Source organism: Petaurus breviceps, unplaced genomic scaffold, assembly GCF_028583685.1.
Source record: "Petaurus breviceps papuanus isolate PSGF00001 unplaced genomic scaffold, PetGlider_PUasm1.0 90903, whole genome shotgun sequence".
NCBI lineage: Eukaryota > Metazoa > Chordata > Mammalia > Diprotodontia > Petauridae > Petaurus > Petaurus breviceps.
The window spans coordinates 4,687,269-4,708,865 of NW_027187376.1; the positions used below are offsets into that span (position 1 = coordinate 4,687,269).

At 38.7% G+C, this 21,597-nt stretch overlaps 1 protein-coding gene across 3 annotated transcripts in view; it reads left to right on the forward strand.

The window, feature by feature from the left end:
• BARD1 (BRCA1 associated RING domain 1) overlaps window positions 1-21,597 on the forward strand; it is a 142,815-nt gene that overhangs the window by 81,097 nt on the left and 40,121 nt on the right. For all 3 annotated transcript variants that reach the window (XM_069075205.1, XM_069075206.1, XM_069075207.1), the window contains 2 exons: window positions 990-1,070; window positions 4,216-4,388. In XM_069075205.1, coding sequence (XP_068931306.1) covers window positions 990-1,070; window positions 4,216-4,388 — 254 coding nt within the window. The remainder of the gene's footprint in view (window positions 1-989; window positions 1,071-4,215; window positions 4,389-21,597) is intronic.

The following is a 21,597-nucleotide window of genomic DNA, read 5'->3' on the forward strand; positions in this document are numbered from 1 at the left end:
GTGTGTGTGTGTGTGTGTGTGTGTGTGTGTGTGTGTGTGTGTGTGTGAAGCAGCCTGGGTGCGCAGCCTCCTGCCATGGGAGGGGACAAAAGAGAAAGAAAGAAAGTGAAGGAAGGTGCCTCCTGTGGTAGCAGGTTTTTCCAGCTGCTCAGTGGGAGGATTGGGAGAGGAGGAATGAAATTATATGAATGACTTTTAAAATAATAAACATTAAATCTTTGTCTTAGTATAAGGACGACGCCAATTTGTGAAGGACTGGTGGAATTCATTCTGTTCCTATGTTTTCAACACTAGCTTGAAGGTTTAATTGTTTAATTGTGACCATTACAGAGACAGTAGAAAGAATGCCTGATCTTGGCTGGGAGGATTTGGGTTTGAATACCACATAACTTTCAGCAGATTGCTTTCCTTTTTCTCACGGGTCCTTTCCAATCCTAGATCTGTGATCCCATGATCTCTAAGATGTGTGATTTTTCATCTCCCTTCCAACAGGAAATCCCCAATAGAAATTTGTACCATGCAGCTAAAGATAGCATGGCTTGGTATAGAGAGAGTGTAATGGTAATAGCCTGAACAAAGCATCTGGATTTGGAAGGCCTGGGTTTGAATCCTGCTTTCGCCACTTTCTACGGGTGACCTTGGGCAAATTTTTGCTTCTGTAAAGTAGGGAGAGGGAAATCCAGAGAGACAAGCTAGACGACCTTCATTTTCTTTTCCAGTTTGAAATCTATGATCCTTTGCCTTCAGAATTTGGCTCTAAAACTAGTACAAACTCACTTTTAAGTAACAATGTTTGTTCCTTTCCCCAGAGTAGAACACATTTTAATTTCACTTAAAATGATTGAATCACAAGATTGTGGCAAACAGAAGGGAGAAGCTGGGTAGCTTTAGCTTTTTATCTTTCTCAAAAGTAATGACATTTTCTTTCTGTTACCATCCTGTTATAAATCTAATGTTCATGTATTGCTTTTAAATTTTTTTCCCCCTAGGGTGACATACCATCTGTTGAATGCCTCCTCCAAAATGGAAGTGACCCAAATGTTAAAGACCATGCTGGATGGACTCCATTGGTATTTTTCAGCTTTCCTTACTCTCTGATTACACCACTCTCCTGTGGGACTTTCTTCTCTACCTTTCCCTCCCTTTAATAAAATTATATTTGCATTAATTATAAGGGGGAATAAATGGCTTCTGACCTGATCAGTGTGGTTAGGGTATTATCTAGAACAGAAGTTCTTAACCTTGGTGTTGTGCATCCATTTGTCAGTGTGCTGAAGCCTATGGAATCTCTTCTCAGAATAATGTTTATTGCCTGCATTCATAATTAAAGAAAATGTTACATTTCACCCCCTTAAGTGCCCACAGACCCCCAGTAGAGATTATTGTGTTATCTTGACTTACTTCCGTAAGGATTGTGGTTATGCTCTGGTTTTTTTTTTTTGGTGTTCCCATTTTGCTTTCTTTTTTTTAGTGGGTCACCCAAAAGCTGGTGTAGGGCAGAGCTAGTAACAGCTGCTGCTAAATTTAGGAAGGTCTCACCTTCCAAAGCTGGTCCCGTTAGAGGCTGACTTTTGCTGCTGGCTATGTCAAGAAGCGTCAAGAAATATGTGATGTTTTTCACAGGAAAGTAAGTTCCAGTGAGATATAGCACGTGCCTCCGTTGCTATCTGTGGATAGAAGGGTGGAAACTGTAGCCCTTCCTCCTTGTTATCCTGACAGCTCTTTAGTATTTTCTTTTTTTACTTATTTAGAGCCCATTTTTTTTTGTGGAGCTCTTTTTGGCTTGTGATACAGTGTACAGCTAAAGATGTAATGTGAAGAATCCACAGGAAATAACAGTACAAGCTGCTTGCATTTGGAAACAAGTGCTAACTATCTGGGCTAATTGCATTAGGACAATAAACATGAGATATGACATGTGCAGCCACAGAAGATGTCAGCAAATGAGGGAGATGCATTCATCCTGCAAACCAGAAGTTCAGTACAGAAACTGGGAGTCTAATTAGACCAGGTGCATGCAGGCTTAAAGTGATATATAATGGTGTCCCCACTAGCCAAAATATCATGCCAGGAAGGTATTCATCCAGCCCTAAGTCATGGAGTTGTAGAGACTTTCTCTCGGACTAGATAATATTTTCATGATTGGTTTAATTATTTTTTCATGATCTGGAAAGTATATGGTAATGAAAAGAAGTGAGTATTCTAGAGGTGGCTATCTTGCTGTAGTGATTTGGGTTTTCTTCCTTTGCCAGTAAAAAAAAAACAACAGCTTTAATATGACCTATTTTCCAAATCAGACGTACCATGGTTCATGTTAATCCTAAGAGGGGATTTGTTCAAATGGATTTATTAAAATGCAAAGTGATGCTGTGAGCATATGTAAAAAAAAATGGGGACAACATTTACTTGGAGTATTTCTTTTCTCTGGAGTCTGTTTTTGATATCTTCCATTCAGTTGTTAAATGTATTAATTTAGTCATTGTTGGGATTAGACAGTTTACTAATGATAGTTGATAAGCCTTGACCACTTGTAGTAATGACTGGTGGTAGAGCTGGCTTGTAGACCCCTATGAACTCATTTAAGTAGGTGTAGATTTTGAATGTTTTTATACTGTTGATAGCTGTTTGATCAGTGGAAAACGGCAAACTTTATGGAAGGTGAAATTGTGGTATGCATTGAACTCAGGTCAGGGTCACTTCAGAAAATTACAAAATTTCCATTTGAAAGGACCTCTAGAAACTTCTAATTAAAGAGTTTCCAAAACCTTTTTTGTGTCTTAGACTTTTTTGGCAGTCTGGTGACACCTATGGATTCCTCAGGATGTTTTTAAAAAAAATAAAATAAAATGTGTAGCATTACAAAGAAACCACTTCTGTTGAAATAGAAAAAGTTCATGAAATCTAGGTTAAGAACTTCTAATCTAGTCTCATCCACATCCTAATAATAATTTTTCCTATATCATGGTCCAGCCTTTGCTTGAAGACTTCTCCTAGGGCATGAACTCTAGCTTCTTTTTTTGTATCCCATGCATTACATCATGGCCACTTGCAGTAAGTGTTTAATAATTGCTTTGTTGATGATATTATAGTGGATTTAGAGTCAGACCTATCAAGTCTCTTCAAAGCTCTAAATCTGGGATTTATGGTTAGCAATATTTCCTGTAAAATACACGTTCCTTATTTCTCCATAAAGGACTTATCACCCAGGCCTCAAGTTAAAACTCTTTTGCCTTTATAACCTAAATTGAGTAAATGAATGAAAAAACATTTATTAAGATTATTGCTTACAAGCTCATTTCTGGTGGCAAAGAATTGGAAATTTAGGGGAATGACTGAACAGAATTGTGGTGTGTGACTATGATAGAATACTATTGTACTGTAAGAAACAATGAGCAGGATACTCTCAGAAAAACTTGGAAAGATTTATTTGAATAGATGAAAAGTGAAATGCGATACGTACAGGGTCATAGCAATATTGTAAAATGATCATCTATGAATGACTTTAACTATTCTCAGCAATACAATGATCCAAGACAACTTTGAAGGCAGAGAAAGAACCGATAGTGTCAGAATACAGATTGAAACGTACTTTTTAAAATTTATTTTTTCTTGAGGGGCTTTTTTGTCTGTATTTTTTTTGCACAATATGACTAATGTGGACATGTTTTTGCATGACTACACATGTATAACCTATATCAAATTGCTTTCCTGCTCAGTTTGGGGAGGAGAAAGAGAAAATTTGGAAGTCAAATTTTAAAAAAAGAATGTTAAAAAATGTTTTTGCATGTAATTGGGGAAAAATAAAATATTAAATGAAAAATTTTAAAAAGTTACTGCTTATTGGGTACCAGGCACTGTGTTAAGCGTGGATTCTAATAGGAGACAAAACATATTTAATAGCAGTGGTCTGGAGGAGTGTCTGTGAAAGTCAATGATTATTTAAGGGATGTCAGAAGAGCTGTTGTAAGAGCTTTTACATTTGAGTGATTTTTAAGACATAGAATAAGTGCCTTTATTGTGCTTATGAATGTTTTTCCAAATAAATTGAATCGAGACTACTTGACTTAAAAGCAAAATTCTTAACCTAATTCAGCATCCTTTAAAAAACAGACCTTTTTTGCCTTGTTCTGTTTGGTTTTTTGCCAGATCATTAGGATTTTGTTTACTTATTCTTTGTCATGCTTCTCTGTCCTCCCTCCAATTTGTATCAATTAGCATGAAGCCTGTAATCATGGACATCACAAGGTTGTGGAGCTGCTGTTACAACACAAGGCTTTGGTAAATACCACTGGCTACCAGAATGACTCACCACTCCACGATGCAGTCAGGAATGGGCACGTGAGCATTGCCAAGCTGTTACTCTCCCATGGAGCCTCCTGCAATGCCGTGTAAGTAGGTTGGAAACTTGCTGCTGTAATGGACTTGTATTTCTAAATTATCATCACTTGTGAAGCTAAGACCTTAATATATAGGTTGCTGTTGATGTGTTTTATTTTTTTTTAATCCCCTTATCTCCTCTGTCTCTCTGAATTAGATGTGATTTTCGTAATGGTTTAAAAATCAGCATATGTGCCTTTTACTTCTGTGGTTGTATGGAGAGAGAGATGGGGAAATAGAGAAAGAGATACACAAAGAGAGAGTGCTTCCTTTTAGTGCTGGAATAATTATCAAGCTTATTTTAAAAACTTTTATTGCTCTGACCTTATTTATATAGGTACAAAAACCAGTTCTTTTAAAATATATGTAGAAATTTGAAATTGACCATTGCATTTATTTACCATCTTGCACTTCTCCTTATGTCCACTTGGACATAATGTGCTAGAATACAGGCAATTCCGAATGTTACATAGAACTCTGTGATTAATTTGCATCATAATGAAAGGTTTTGCATCTTTCAGATGAGGCTGATGGGGTATGTTGCTTTACTATAACACAAAGGGATGTTGGTGACTTTTGGAAATTGCCGGTTAAAATAGACACCATGGAACACATCACAAGTAAAGGACTCATGTGGACTTTTTGTCTTAGTCCATTGCCTCATCCTCTTAGGTTTGTAAGACTATAAAGTTGAGTTTCAGTGTTGAATTAAATTGGAGTAAGCTGATATACCAGTTTCTCATTTAATCTCATTAAAGTTCTCCCAAAGGATGAGCATAATTCAGAAAGTTCAATATAAGAAAATATTCATATTCCTTCTAAAATACCTCCCAAGTGTGAGAATTAAAGATATATATTTAAAAAAAAACATTCATTTGAGATAACCATGTACTTTGGAAAAGGTAGAATCTAAAAATTAGCTACTGAAAATATAATCAGTTAACAAGCATTTATTAAGTGTCTACTGTGTACCTGGTATTATATCAAGGATGAAAGAAAAGATAACAAAGAATAAAACAGCCCTACTTATACAATCTTAAACCAACTACTTATAATTATCAGGTGTGAAATGCTTCCTTGTGGAAAACCTTGCAGCTTTTCTAGACTTTTGCTGCACTAATGGACTAATTAACTTTCTCCGGGCCTTAATTTCTTCATTTGTAATATAACTGGCTTGAACTAGAGGACTTTTTAAGGTGCTTTCTAGTTTTAGTGGAATTGGCATTTTTGAATCAACACTTTAATACCTTGAAATGTAACTGGGCAACAGCAAAATAATTCTCTTATTCAATCAGACATTCATGTTCGGTCATTTCAGTCGAGTCTGACACTTAGTGACCCCATTTGGTGTTTTCTTGGCAAAGTTACAGGAGTAGTTTGCCTTTTCCTTCTCCAGCTCATTTTATAGATGAAGAAACTGAGGAAAACAGGGTTAGATGACTTACCCAGGGTCACACAGCTAGTAAGTGTGAGGCTGAATTAGAACTCAGGAAGAGAAGTCTTTCTGACTCCATTCCCAGCACTCTGCACTATGGCGCCACCTAGCTGCCCACAACGAAGTATAGTTTTGTGTAGATTAAAGTATGAACTGATTAATGAGTCTCACTAATAATTACTTCTTCTGTGATAAAATGGTGCTGTCTTGGAACCACAGATGTCTTGAAACTCATCTGTTGTTGTAGCAGCTCCAGCTGCTTGTCGTTTTTCTGTGTTATTCCTGGGTTCTTGCATGTAGTCTCTGGTACCACGTGTAGAATATATTTTTACTACTGACTTCTAAGGAGAACTGTAGCCTTGGAGAGCTAATATATCCGTGGTTATTAGTTATCCTGAGTCACAAGTCATTGTCACACTGAAGATACTGGACAGTCTTTGTCACTGCCTTGAGATAGCCTGGGCAACGTATATCAGCTGCTGCTTGGACTGAATTTGGGACAGTCTCTTTGCATTATAAAATTTCCAAGTTCACCAGATCATTCCTGAAATGTACTTAATTAGTAGCAACTTGATGCTGTTAGTCTTAGTAAAGGCATTCGTTCTGCCTGCCTCCTTACCATCTGTTGTAGCATATAACAAACCCCGTTTGGGTACTGCTTACTGTGATTCTTCTGGACAACTTACTTAACACCTCTCAGCCTCAGTTTTCTCAACCGTAAAATGGGGATAATAAGAGCACTCACCTGACAGAATGATTATGAAGATCAAATGTGATAACCTAGAGGAAGCATCTTACAACCCTTGAGAGCAGCACAGAAGTGGTAGCTGTTATTAACTATGCAGGTTAGCTCAGGTGTGTAGACAGACATTCTGACTGGGAGAGGCGGTGGGTGGCAGGGAATAAACCAGAGAGAAGAAGGAAAGCGTGTGTATATAGTTGACTTTTGTGGTTGATTGCATTGCCCCCTTAAGAAGCAGTTGGATTGGGGCAGTTAGCTGGTGAAGTCGATGGAGCACGGTCCCTGAAATCAGGAGCACTTGAGTTCAAATCATCCTTGGACATTTACTGACTGTGTAACCCTGGACAAGTCACTTCACCCTGTTTGCCTCAGTTTCCTCATCTGTAAAATGAGCTGGAAAAGGAATGGGAAACTACTATGGTATCTTTGCTGAGAAAACTCCAGATTGGATCATGGACATGACTGAAACAAGTCAACCATCACAAAGCAACAATAAGGCAAGGAAGGGGCAGTCTCTAAGTATGTGAAATCAGAGCCCAGTAGAAGAAGGGGATTGAGATATTTAGCATTTAAGATCTTGAAGAGAGCCAAACACACTCATTTGATTTGTAGGGACTTTGCTTTGCTGCATGGCAATCCTTTATTCATCTCTGTGCCCACATATTTTGTGTTCTGGACCTCTTCTTGCTCCCTAGCTCCACCTCCCATCGTCTCCCCCTCTTGGCAGATGGCTCCCCTGTCTCCATGGCTGAGATTGAAGTCTTCTGACATGACCTTCCTTGTCTGCCTTTATCCTGACCTCCAAACTTTCGAGATGTCTTTACCTATCCTCTCCTCTTTCCCCCGTCTCTGAGAGAATGATGTGGCAAGGTTGACCTCTCCATCTGTCCAGCCATATTTTCTTGTCTGTTTCTTTCAGGATTTCACTCCATTGATTCTCCTTTCTATCTCTCTCTCTGTTTCTCTGTCTCTCTCTCTCTGTCTCTCTGTCTCTCTCTCTCCCTCTCTCCCTCTCCCCCTCTCCCCCTCTCTCTCCCTCTCCCTCTCTCTCTCTCCCTCTCCATTTTTAATCTCTTCCCTTTACTAAATTCCCCTTTCCTTTGCAGCCTTCTCAGGTATGGAAAAGGGTATTGGGTTTGGTTTCCAAGGACCTGGGTTTGAACTGTGACTGATTTTTATCTGCCACAGCGAGAGTATTGGACTGGATTGATTGACCAGATGGCCTTTGAGAGGCCCCTTCCAACTCTTACATTGATCTAACACCTCTAACACCCTCCCACTCCCTAAAAACCAACAACCCACAGCACTTTCAAGGAGTATTGTTCCTCCTCTGCTGTGCTTCCAGTGCAAGACTTTTAGAAAGATTATTCTGTATCACCATCTTCTTCTCATTTCCACTGTTGTGTAGCTTCTAGCCCCATCACTCCCTTCTTTCTATTAACTGCCCAGCTTCTTCTTCCTAGGATTGATTCTTGGATACCATTTTCTCCCTGTTTTTCTCCTCTCTATCAGTCTACTTTGCTGGTTCCTTTTTCTTATACTTTCATCTAGGTATAGGCAGCACTGAATTCAAACTTGGCCTCAACCACTTACTAAATGTATGACCTTGGGCAAGTCAGTTAGTCCTGTTTGTCTCGGTTTCCCCGTCTGTAAAATGGGAAAAATAATAGCATCCAGGTTATTATGAGGATCAAATGAGATAATTTAGCATAGTGCATGGTACATAGTAAGCACTATCTAACTGTTAGCTGCTATTACTGTTATTATTTTATGTGGATGTACCCCAGGACTCTTGTCTCCTTGTTCAGTATATTTTAGCTATATGTATCATAATACTTTTTAGGGATAGCAAGCAGGTTATGAGCATATCAGGTATTCCTCAAGACTCAGTATTTTACTTTAAAAAAACTCATTGCTTTGACAGTATGAAGAGAGTGTTTTCTGTACTTAAATTGTTTGCTCATATTTTTATAAGTAAATGTGTATATTTTTGCAGTATATATATATGCCTGTATTTATAGAGTATATTTATAAGTAAATGTATGTATTTCTAAAGCATCTATCCAGAGATATTCACCAGGTGGTGAAGTTCTCCAGACTCTCTTGTTTATGGATGACATTGTGTTAATTCCATTAAGCCTTGGAATACTACTGAATTTCCTCAAAGACGCCCACAGTCATTCAGAATGGATTGACCTAGCACTCTCTGGGGGAAAAACCAAGGGCATGAAGGATGCTTATTGCCCAAAGTATAGCTTACATTTGGATAGGCAACTCACTGAATTGGTCCGTCGGTACAGTTTGTCTTAGCCAAGCACTACAGATAGAAATTGAGCCTGGGCCCAAAATTGAATAAAGCATTTGGTAAATTTGAGAGTGCTTTCAACAGTCTCAGTCTGAGATACTCCCTGACACAGAAGGCCATATTTTTTAACACCACTGTTCTCCCTAGGTTACTAATTATTTGTGAATTGTGGGAAAACATCATAGTCTCAAAAGAATCAAAATGGTAGATGACTCCAAGGGCAATAAAAAGTTGTGTGATGGGCATCAGTAGGCTTTGACCTATTACCAACAATGCCCTGTGCTTGAGAAACCCAGTGTAATTTGTTTTCAAAGATATATATGCCCAGAAAATAAGATGTTAAATTCCTGTGACCACAGCAAGGGCTAACCACTATACATCGTAATTGTTGAATTTTATCTGTGAACTACTAAAAGTAGCCCAGAGAAGTCTTGGAGGATTTTCGGAAACTGTTGGACAAAAACAGTTGTGTAAGATAATTAGACATGGATGGGTTGTAATCTCTATTGGTGAGTATGTTTATAGATCTTTTGGGATATCTGGATTCATGTGTATATATGGAGGAAAAGACATTGTTCTACATAACTCACTAGCTTTTTTATTTACCCACTTAATTCAAGTGAATCTGAAAACATTTTTCTGTGAATGTGTCTTAAAATGTCCAGCTTCCCCCTCAGTGGATAGAGTGTGAGGCCTGGAGCCAGTAAGACCTGATTTTTAAATCTAACCTCAGCTACTTACTAGCTGTGTATGACTTTGGACAAGTCACTTAACACCTGTTTGCCTCAGTTTCCCTAGCTGTAAAATGGAGGATGATGATAGCACCAACCTTACAGGGTTGTTGTAAGGATCAAATGAGAGAATATTTGTAAAGCACTCAGCATGGTACTTGTATGTAGTAAGTTGTTTATAAATGCTAACTACTATTAACATTGTTATTGTTATTAGGAAAATCTTCAAAATCCCTTAATATTTCTAAGCCTTGATTTTCCTCATCTGTAAAATGGGATAGTTTAAGTTAGTATAATCAAGACTAATAACATGGATGAATATACTTTGTATGGAATTTTTACATTAGATAAGCATCATTTGCTTCCTATCTGTTAAGTTTTCTGACATGTAGATTTATTTTTATTTTTCTTATTGGTGCAATGAGCTTGGCCTTTGAAGGTGGGCTAGGGTAGTATAAGATTAATTTCTGTTTAGTTATTTCTTATCCTGCTGTCCACAATGTGAATCGGGGTCTCTAATGAGTGTGAACTTTTTAAAAAGTATGACACTTTTCCCCACAATATTACCACCTTTTCAAGAACACTAATTTTGTTAAAACTCATTTTGCACCCCTCCCACCCCCCCTTTTTTGTTTATTGTTAAAAGTTGTTATTCCAACATGCAAATTGGAGTAATAGTCGATTTCTCTGGGAGAACATAGCCTATTTTTACCCCTAGATCTTTGGAAGAAAATGTTGAAAGAATTTGTATAATACATTGAATTGACAAGCAGTCGTTTTCTACAGTACTTTTTTTTAGTTCAGATTTACTACCTTCCCTATTCATTCAACTAATATGTTGTATACAAATGACTTATATCGTTTTACATATGATAATTAGAGTTTTTAAATGAGAGAATGGGTGGGAGTCATATATTGGTTTCTGAGACCTGATTTCCTGACATTTCTTCCTCTGTTGTATAAATGTCGGTATTGTTAACTGTTGAAAGTATGATACCTCCCCCAACTTCCTCCTTGCCTTCTTCAGTTAAAGAAAAAAAGCTCATGATGAGATTTGAGCTTTTATATAAAACATTATGTGGGTTGCTTTATGAATTATTCTTATTTGGAAATGCACTAGATTTAGCAGTTAGAAGACTTTGCTACTCACTAAGTTTACTCTGACTAGGAAGGATATCTGGCTATAAATGGAAAATATTATATGGACCAGTGGACCTATTAATTGTCCCTGTGGCCTAGTTAATTTTTTTTTATAAGTTAATCTCCTGCACAGAGATAATTTGTATTTTATGGGCAGGTTTTTTTTTTTCCTCATGTATTTGTCCTCTCGAATTCCAGTGTCTTTCTTGGTTCATGGCAAGCAAAGTGACTTGAAATATTAGATCTCCGTGTTTGCAGTCTCACAGTGGTTCATAAACACTCTCCACTCAGACGGGCTGCCTGACCAGCTTGCTATGCACAATAGGCTCAGCATTACCACAAAACTGTCTTGCTGCTTTTCCGTTAGGTACCTGGTGGCCTGCAGTCGTCTCTGCAGCAGGTGCACGTTTAAATTTGATGATAACCTCCTCCTTCCCTCCCATAGTAAGACTCATTTAGTGAACAGTTGTGGGCTGGCACCTGCCGCTCTGTTCTTGGGAAATAAAAAAGGTTATTCTGTATTCTGTACGGGGTGTTTCATTTAAAGTGAAATATCAGTTTGTAGTGGGGAAAATAAAGTGAAACATTTTACGATGCTCTGACAGAGACTGTCCAAACAGGGCCCTGGGTGTGTGTTGTCAATGACTCTGTGAGTGTGGGCTGCAAAGCTTGCCCTTTATACCGTTTCCCAAATAGAATCAGTGTCCAGCCAGCTTAGTGATGGCGGCCGGAGTATTAGTCAACAGAATCTTCAGCTTTATTCTCCTAGAGCAAGGTTGGCATATGAGTAGGGCTTTCTTCAAAGGGTCATTCCAAGGAGACAGATAATTCAGGCGAAGTACATACATAGAACATGAGTTCAGATCCAGCCTCAGACAATTACTAGCTGTGTGACCCTGGATAAGTTACTTAACTGATGGCTGCCTCAGTTTTCCGTATTTATAAAATGTAGGGGCAGCTAAGCAGCACAGTGGATAGAGCTCTGGCCCTTCCAGGAGGACCCTAGTTAAAATTTGACCTCAGACACTTACTAACAGTTAAGTGACCCTGGGCAAGTCACTTAACTCTGATTGCCTCTAAAGTATAGACCAAAAATAATTTTTTTTAAATGCATAAAATAGAATACATAGTACAAAGAATTAATTACAAATTCCAGTTATCCCTTCCACATCTACTTTCTGCAACATGGGTTTTTATATATTGTGAGTTGGCATAAGAAATTAAATGGGAATTTGGGGGGAGTTTTACCAAAGCTGTAGATAGATGATGCATGAAGACAGAAGAAGTTTAGAAACTCAGAAATACAGGAGTGTTTTTAAAAAGGCATTTCAGTAGACTCTGGCATCATACGAGAAAAGGCTAAGTCCTTATATGATTTCCTGAAGGATCTGCCCCTAGGGATTTTACTCATATTTTCCAGATCACAGGGGCACCATACCCTTAATCCCGGTGTTATGGAAGGGATAACTGTATAATGAAGTACAATTACCTACATAGAGGGGTCTGTGTGTATGTCTATGTATATGCATAGACATTCACAGACCCCATATTAAGAACTCTTGTCTTAGCAGATTTTGGAAAGGCAAGATCCAAGATCCGAAAGAATCCAGCATTTGAACTAAAGGTAGCATATACATTACAGCCCCGCTATGGTAGTCTTCCAATCAGTTGGGGCTGAGCGCCAAATCATTCATTCGTTCCTGGCTTATCTCCTGTATGTGAGCAGATTATTTCAGTTGCTAGCCCTAAAGGTTCTTCCTTGGTCCCTTATTTCCTTTTCAATGGAGTGGTTAAATAACCCTTGGTACTTCCCAAAGCATCCACACACTTTGGAATGAAAAGCAGGTTTACAAGATGCAGAGTTAATGACTTGACGTTGGTATAGGTCTGAAAGGACTCATGAGACTAAATCTTAAGATACAGCTTCTTTGTTAAAAGAAATAATCAATTCCCACACTCTACCATGATGCTCAGCTCCCTTGATATAGTGAAATGTTCCATAAACAATAGTGTCTCAAGAGGTATGAGACAATCAGACCTGAAATAGAAGTTACTGGAGGCCTGGAAAGTTGTGGGAAAATGAAGGTGTTTAAAAAAAATGCATTTTAGTGGCTTTTTGATCTCAGGGGTGGCTACTCTCTCCACTGAGGCAGCTTTCAACCCATCTATTCCTAGTTCCCCTGTGTAGTTCTTGTTGTCCATACGTTTCCATAAATCCTTCATTTTAGGTTTATCCAGTGGACTGCAGTTTTTTTTAAAGAATATTTTGTGACTGTTTGCCCTATGTATCTCGAATATACCCATTTATACTTGTTGACTCCCTCATCAGAATGTAACCTCCTTAAGAGCAGGGACATTTTATCCCCAGGACTTAACATATAGTGTCTGGAACATAGTATGTAGTTAAATAAGTGTTCATTGATTAAGAGTTTTTGTACCAGTCCTGGGTTGTTTCATCTTGTTATCAGTCATTCTTTTAAATATATATTTTACTTATCTTTTTATTTTTTGCAAGTCATTTTTCTTTTTTTTAATTTACTTTTAGTTTACAACATTCAGTTCCACAAGCTTTACAAGTCATTTTTCAAATACATCTCCTTCCCCTAGCTCTCCTTTCCAAGAAAGAAAAATTAAGTAAATCTACCCAAACAGAGATTGTGTCTAACACCGGATGCAGCATTCTGTACTCAAAGGCCACCATGTCTCTACTGAGATGAAAGAAGAATGTTTCATTAGGAGTGTTCTGGAAACAAGATTGGTCATCACAGTGGATGGATTGCTGAACCTAGAGTCAGGAAAACCTGAGTTCACATCCAACTCCAGAAAATTGGTAGCTATGGGACCCCGGACAAGTCACTTAACCTCTGCCTTGGTTTCCTCATCTATAAAATGAGGACAGTTTTAGCACTTACCTTCCAGGTTGTTGTGATAATAAAACGAATATTTAAGGGAAAAAACCCACCCTGTGTAAATGCCACTTATCATAAAAAATTCTGGTCTTTCAGTGTTTTAATTTAAACTGTTGGGATCAATATACATATTATTCATTTCCCACTCGGCTACCTCCTTATGTTTCTGAAGAATAATTGAAACTAGATCATTGAATTATCTGGCTTATTAACCTCCTGTATTGTGAAATAGCCTTGATTCTTATGATGTAAAGTACATTATCTATGTTGCCTGCTAATTTCTGTCCTTATATGTGTTTTTTCTTCTCTCTTACACTTGAGAGATTGGGGTTCCTTACCCTCCTGACATAATTCTTCCTCTGTCATTATTTTTCTGCTGCAGGCAAATGATAGAATAGCTACATTTATTATTGTGTTATGTCTGTGTGACTTGGCAGGGGGGGGGAGTTTTTACCCCCTTAGAAATGAAAATAATATCATTGTTTTTTAAAGTATACAGAAGATGTTAACATATCTGCTACCTGTAGGTAATTGCTAATATTTTAATTGATATCTCATTAAAAAATTTAGAGCGAAGAACAGAGAAAGCCTTAACTTTTATGTAACTTAAATGTAAGAATTAGAGAATAGACTATTAGGGAATGATCCTGGGTATAATGCTATTTTAGAAAAAAGATAATTTTTAAACAAGCAAATACAAGGCCAAAGTAAAATAATAGAAAACTAGATTTTGTTAATACTAATGCAGATGATGATGCTACAATGAGCTAACATTTATCTAGCATCTTTTCTGTGCCAGTCATTGCTGCTAAGTACTTTACAGTTGTCTTATGTGATCCTCATAACAGCCCTGGGAGATGGCTGCTGTTATTATCTCTATTTTTACAGATGAGGAGGCAAAACAGAGCTGGTAAAGTATCTGAGGCTGGATTTGAATTTGGGTCTCTCAGACTTCAGATCTGCTGCTCTGCCCACTGTACTCCCTAGCTCATACTGCGATATATTTACTTCTTTAATATTCCCCTGTTGAACCAGGGTTCTAATAATAATAGTCAACATTTATATAGTACCTTAAAGTTTGCAAGGCATATTACAGATGTTATCTCATTTCAGCAACAACCCGGTGGAGGTTGGTGTTGCTATTATCCTCATTTTGCAGATAAGGAAATTGAGGCTCAGAGAAATTTTTGCCACTTCCCCAGGGTCTTACAGTTAGTAAGTATCTTAGGCAGGATCTGATCTCAGGTCTTGTTGCTGTATCCATGATGCCATCTAACTTCTGTGCTTCCAGAGAACTTGACAGTATGGCAGAGGACTCTGGATAGATGAGCTTTTGCTACCCATAGGATCTATGGGAAGTTGTGTTTCTGATGAGAATCCTTTTTTCTTTAATATTCCTCAGAATATTCTAACGACCAACACTTGGCCATTGAGCCTCAGTCTTTGAAGACAAAGACCCTTTGTCTTCCTCCATTGTCTTCCTCATTGTTTTTTGTGATTTCCCCTGACCCCCCAGATTCTTTTTCAGCCTTACACAGTTTGGAGAGGAGCCAGTTCCCATCTCTTAGACTGCTGTAGGATATGATAGTGCTGTGATTAAGTCACCAAAGCACAGTGCTGACTCATTCAGTTCTTCAGCCCCTTTGGGGCACATATTTTACCAGTAGAATTAGGTGAGTGGCATGAAATAATGAAAAGTGAAAGGAGCAGTACCAAGAGAACGTTGTGCATAGTAACAGAAATATTCTCCTAAGAACAACTTTGAATGGCTGATTCATCCTGAGTGTCATAAATACTCAAACCAGCTACAAAGGACCAATGAAGAAAGATACTGTCCACCTCCAGAGAAAAAACTGATGAATAGAAGTATGTATAATATAAGTCTATATCTACACACAGTTTGATGATGCTGCTAAGGGTCACAGCCACCTTGTAGTTCATCCATTCCGACCTCCTCAGTTTACAGATGGGAAAATTGAGGCTCAGAGAGACTGTGACTTGTTCAAGATCACAGAGCTACTAAGTATTAGAGCTGGGATTTTTAACTGTCTCGCTGAATCCAAGTCATGCTTCCCCCCCCCGACAGTTCTAGCCTTTTCCCTGTGACCTTCCAAAGCCCACTCTTGTTACTTAATGATAAATACTTGAAACAAACAGGAAAAATAAAGTACTGAATACATACTTCTTTGAATGTAGTTATAACATAGAGAGTTTCCATCCACAGTTAACAGAAGTTGCATTTCTTCATAAATGCAGACTGGTCAGAATTTTTCTGCCTCTAAAAACTTGACTAACGAAAGTTTCTGAAGAGGTAAGAACAATAACTCCTCAAGGGTTGGATTTAAAAAAAAAAATGTTTTCATATGAGAATCCAACTAGAAATAGAAGAAAAATTTATTGGATAATTTGTTTTAAGGCTTAGAGCAATGACTAGCAGCCAGACAGATGTAAGAGCACTGGAGGTCTTGGGTTGGAATCCCTGCTCTACTGTTAATTGGCTACGTGTCCTTGGGCACAATCACTGTCCTTCTAGGGCTTTCAATTTCCTCATCTGTAAAGTGCTAGATGTACTAGATGTACTAGATGACCTCCAATTTTCCCTTCTGCCTCAAAGTTTGTGAAGCAAGCTTTTATTCCAGCTAGGTTATTAATGACCATTTGGGATGGCAGTGTGTCAGGGGTGTTAAAAGATGGGAAGGGAGAAATCGAAGAGGTGGCTTTAGGGAGCCTTTTTATAAAAATATACCACCACGCCATAACCATAAAGAATGCAAGCCAGTTTTCCCCAGTAACTTAAGAGTAAAATTTTAAATCCTGACAGACACTATTCTTTCTAATGTGGCTTTTAGAATCTGAGTCATATGTAATCCGAGTGAAGTCTTTTGAATAGTCAAAGGATTTCTTTTTTTAAATTTAAAAATTGCATTAATAGATATCAGATCTTCATAATGTTACATGTAAAAGGCATTGATGGGTGTGAATCCTAAACAGTGTTACATCTAAATTCAGTATCTCAAAAAAAAAAATTCAGAAAATCTTGAGATTTGATCACATGTATGACCTTGAGTATTCAGTCACTTAACTATTCTGGATCTTGATTTTCTCATCTGTAAAATGAGATCTTTGAGCTAAGTGGGTCTCTTTTAAAGGAAAGAAACAAAACAAGCATTTATTGAGAGTCTACTGTGTTTCAGGCTCATATTACAAATATCTTACTTATTCTTCACAACAACTCTGAAAGGTGAATACTGTTTTAGGTTTTTTTTTACAGTTGAAGAAACTGAGATAGGTAGAGAGGTTAAGTGACTTACCCAGGGTTTCTTGGCTAGTAAGTGTCTGAGGCCACATTTGAACTCAGATCTTACTGATTCCAACTCTGGTACTTTATCCATTGTACCACCCAACTTCATAAAGTCTCTTGCATATCTAAGTCCAAAAGAGTGTTTTTGAGATGTTTTATTTCACTTAATTAAAAAAAAAAAACTTTTATTTTTTTCCCAATTTACATGTAAAAAAAACGATTTTTAACCTTTGTGTTTTTTTGCAGTTTTGAGTTCCATATTTTCTCCCACCCTCTCTCATTGTTGAGATGGTAAACAGTTTGATAAAGGTTATATATGTGCAGTCATGTAAGACATATTACCATATTAGTTGTATTTCACTTAATTTACTGACATCACCAGAGTGATGCTGCCACTGTTGTACCCAGAAAACTCGAGCAAGACCCAAGTAACAATTTAGAATTGGACCCTTTATTATATGCCGTGTTGGCTGATGAGGCCACGTGGCAGGCTGACGAGGTACTACCCCACCATCCCAGGTCATACAGCAGCGATCTCAGGGAAAGCCTCAGCTTTTAAAGGGAGGCCATGAGGCCAACGGTTAGATATTACTAAGCAGAAACTTGTAGAGGCCAAAAGCAGTACATACCTTGAAATTCCCACCAGTGTTCCAAGTCTCCCTGACCCGGAAGCCCGCCCACCTCTGTGAAGATGGGCTGACTGGGGAAGGGCCCACATCCATTGAGGGAGGGTGGAACTGACCTGGCAGTCTGCTTACTTACCTGAGGGAGGGTTGAGGTTGGGGGAGAGGAAAACCAGGCACTATACCATGTTTCCTTGAGCAGATCATTTAACCACCTTGGGTCTTGGCTTCCTCATCTGTAAAATGGGGAGGGGGGTTGGCCTAGACAGCCACTAAGGTCCTCACTAATTCTAAATCTATAATCTAGGTTTGTTCAGGGCTTGTGAACTTGTATGGGGGAAAAAAAAACAAAAGCTTGTCTTTATTTTCCCTAACCTCTAATTGTAGTTTAGCATTTCTCTTAATTATAAATGTAGGTAAGGAAACATGAGTCTGAAGAGAGATCCATAGATTTGAGCAGACCACTACAGGGATCCGTGATCCCAAAATGATTTTAGAACTGCCTCCTACCAAAGTCTGAGTGGCTACCCCTTCCTTACGTTCCCACTCCCACCACCCTTTCTCAGACCCTTCTGACAGGCTGGGTTATGGTACTAACTAATCCACTGGGCTCCATTTACTTCCTGCATCCATCCATGCTATTCATAGCTCAAGTAATCCTACTCAAAAAACTACCTCTTGTTTGTTATCATCCCCCTACACACAAGCCTGTAGTATGGAAACTATTGCTTGGATTCCAGGCCATCTGCTCTGACCATCTCAACAGCAGGATTTCTCATTACCAGCCTACATAGACTGATCCTGCTCGTGAAGCTAATTTGTTTGTTGTCCCCACAAAGCTTATTATTTCTTCTACGAGGCACATGCCACCCTCTCAAACTCAAATACCATCCCCTCTACCAAAAAGTGCCTGTAAGTCTGATGTTCCTGGACCAGTGGATAGAGTCCTGGGCCTGGAGAGTCGGGAGACAGGAGTTCTAGTCCAGCCTCAGATGCTTCCTGCATAATCTCTGTCGCTGTCTGCCTCAGTTTCTTCAGCTGTAAAATGGGGATCATAATAACATCTCCCAGAGTTGTGGTGAGGATTGAATGAGGTCATGTTTGTAAAGGGTTAAGCCCAGAGTCTGCTCACAGTAGGCATTTAATAAATGTTTATTCCTTCCCCCCACCCCCTTTCTCTATTGTATAGTAGAAAGATCATGGGACATGAAGTGAGGAGACCTGGGTTTGAATTTTGATTGTGATACACTTCATAGCTACGTGACCATGGTTTAAGTTCAAGAATCTCTCTGAGCCTCCATTTCTTCATCTGTAAAATGGGAATAATATCAGTATCACCTACCTCCAAAGGGTGGTTGTGATAAAAGCGTTTTGTGGCTCCCTTATAAAGCGCTCCATGAATACACATTGTTACCATTGTTCTTGGCATTTATGTAAAGCTCTGAGAACAAGTCAGACAAACTGGTGTGGGAAGGGGTGAGTGAGAGCTTCTCCTGGGCACTGTTTGCTTGAGAGTAGACCAGAGACCTAGCAGAACAAAGAATCCTTCTGGGGTTCCTGCCCCTGCCCCTGCTCCACCCTGCAGTCTGGTGCTGGGGTGAGCAGGCAGTTTGGAGCAGCTGAAGTTATAATTAACAGAGGGAATTTTGAAGGGCGAGTTGACCAGAATTACCCAGATGGATGGATACTAAGGCACCGCCTTTTTGCTCTCATATCCAGTGATGTCATTTACGGGGTATGTGCACGGACATCTCATTTTCTCAGACTTTTGGCATCTGTAGGAGAAATTTGTGTAGGAGCAAGAAGAGAAGGAAAAAAATAATTGTGAAGGTGAATTAGGGAGGGTTTTAGAGTGAAAATTAGATTGCATTTGGGACATCACCAAGAAATGCTAAAGAGGTGAGGAGTTAAGCTATAGGAAGATTTAGGAAGACCAGGGTTCAAATCTTCCCTACTTTTCCTTTCCTCCACAGATATTTATTATTGAAACCCCTGACATATTGCTAAGGAGCCCCAAGTAGTGGAAGAGTTATAGATTGGCATTGGTAGATATAATTTCCTGAAAGGGAATATCTGTGGAAAAAAAAAGTCAGAAAAAGAGTTGGTCTAGTCACGTGACAGCAGTTTAACATGACCCACAGTGAACATGTATTCCAGACATTTCTCCAAAATGCAAAAAAAAAAAAAGAACATGAATCTATTAACTTTTTTTTTAATGTTAATAATTGTATTTCAGTAGGATTGGTTTCCTTTGTAATCCTATGCATTTTATTTTATGCATTTAAAAATGTCGCTTTGGGAAGGGGTCCATAGATTTCACAAAACAACCAAATGAGGTCCATGAAACAGAGAAAAGTGAATGCCCCCTGTATTAAACATAGAGCTGGCCCCAGACACAGGATCACTTGACACGAGGTTCCACCAAAGGCCACTGACACATGCTATTTTATAACCACTAAGCAAAAACATCTTACTCTTGTTGGTGTCGCCACTGACCAGTGGTAACTTCTTAGTGAGTGGTGTCTTTGAGGCAAGACTCTATGGTGCAGGACAGTTACCCGTGTTTCCCCGATAATAAGACACTGTCTTATTAATTTTTTTGGACAGAAAAACACCAGAGGGCTTATTTTAATGAACATTGACAGCAATTTTAATAAACAGGTAAATGTGAACAAAAAAATGTACCTTTATTCAATAAGCAAATCACTGGGGAAGAACAGGATGACGCGCTCACTGCTGCAGCTCTGATTGGATGCAGCTCGGAGCGCGGCGTGCGTTTCCCAGGGGGGGGCGGCGGTGCATACAGAGGGTACCGTAATGTAGCGTGTAGCGCAGGGGATCACCTTCACTACAGTAACAATCTCAATAGGGCTTATTTTCGGGGGAGGCCTTATTTTAGAGGAATCTTACACAGTAAGGGGAGGGCTTATTTTCGGGATAGGTCTTATTATCGGGGAAACACAGTATTATTCTGACCAATAACCTCCTTCACTGTCGAATATACAGGTCTAAACTACAAATATGTAAGCCTATGTATATGCTAAGCACTGTCCTAGAAACAAGAGATGTAAAGCTTGCCTTCACCCTCAGGCTAGAATCGTCATTCTCATTGCCTTCTCATTTTTAACCTTTCCCTTACTTTGATACTAAATTTGACTTTGACTCTAATGAGTCCATGATCTGACTATTTGTAAACAACTCTTGCTGAAGTGACTCTCACTCTAATAATCAATTGTTTCTGTCTTTTAAATTATGACCTTGAGCAAGGTCTCCAGGATGTTGGGTGGCCCCTCTTTGGAGGATTTCTCAGAGAACATAGGTAAAAATTGCCCAGAGCCAGAAGACATGATGGGGTTGTTGTCTGCAGTGTTGTACCCTGAGAAATGAGATCACAGATCCTTTGAAATTGGAGCATTTCATGACTTAACCAATAATGCGATATAGTAATTGACATTTTTTCTTTCTCTGGCTAAATTGAATTGAAAAGGGTGCTGTGGGTGTGTGTGTATAGCGGCTTGATTTAAAGATGCTTCTCCTTAAATGTCAAATTCTTTTCTTGATAATGCATCACAATATAGAAACCCCATGACAGTGTTTAATAGGTTAGCTCTCCCATGATGCCAGTTATCTTTTAATCTGAAGCATTTGTAATGTGCTATCTCCCAGCTCATTAGTAATAGTGGAGAGCCAAGTCAGCAGTCCAGTGAATTGACTGCAGATGACCAAGTCTGTGGAATCCAAGAGAAAAGATCCATGAGTCTAGAATCTATATGAGTTTTGAAGGCTGAAGTACACTAAATGGAGATTGGAGGCTTACTCTTTGTTTTATTTTCAGTTTCTTCAGAGCTAAATATCTTCTGAGTTTGGGCTGTTTTTGATTTCGTGGACTGGCCTCGTCAATGATAGGAATTCAAGTGATGCTTTGAGTCTTTGGTTGCGTGTATTACTGGTAGTTTTTTTCTCATTGTTGGAAGAAATTCTCCTGAATGTCACCCTGTTATCATTTATTTGGTGGCACAAAGTTTTATTTTTTC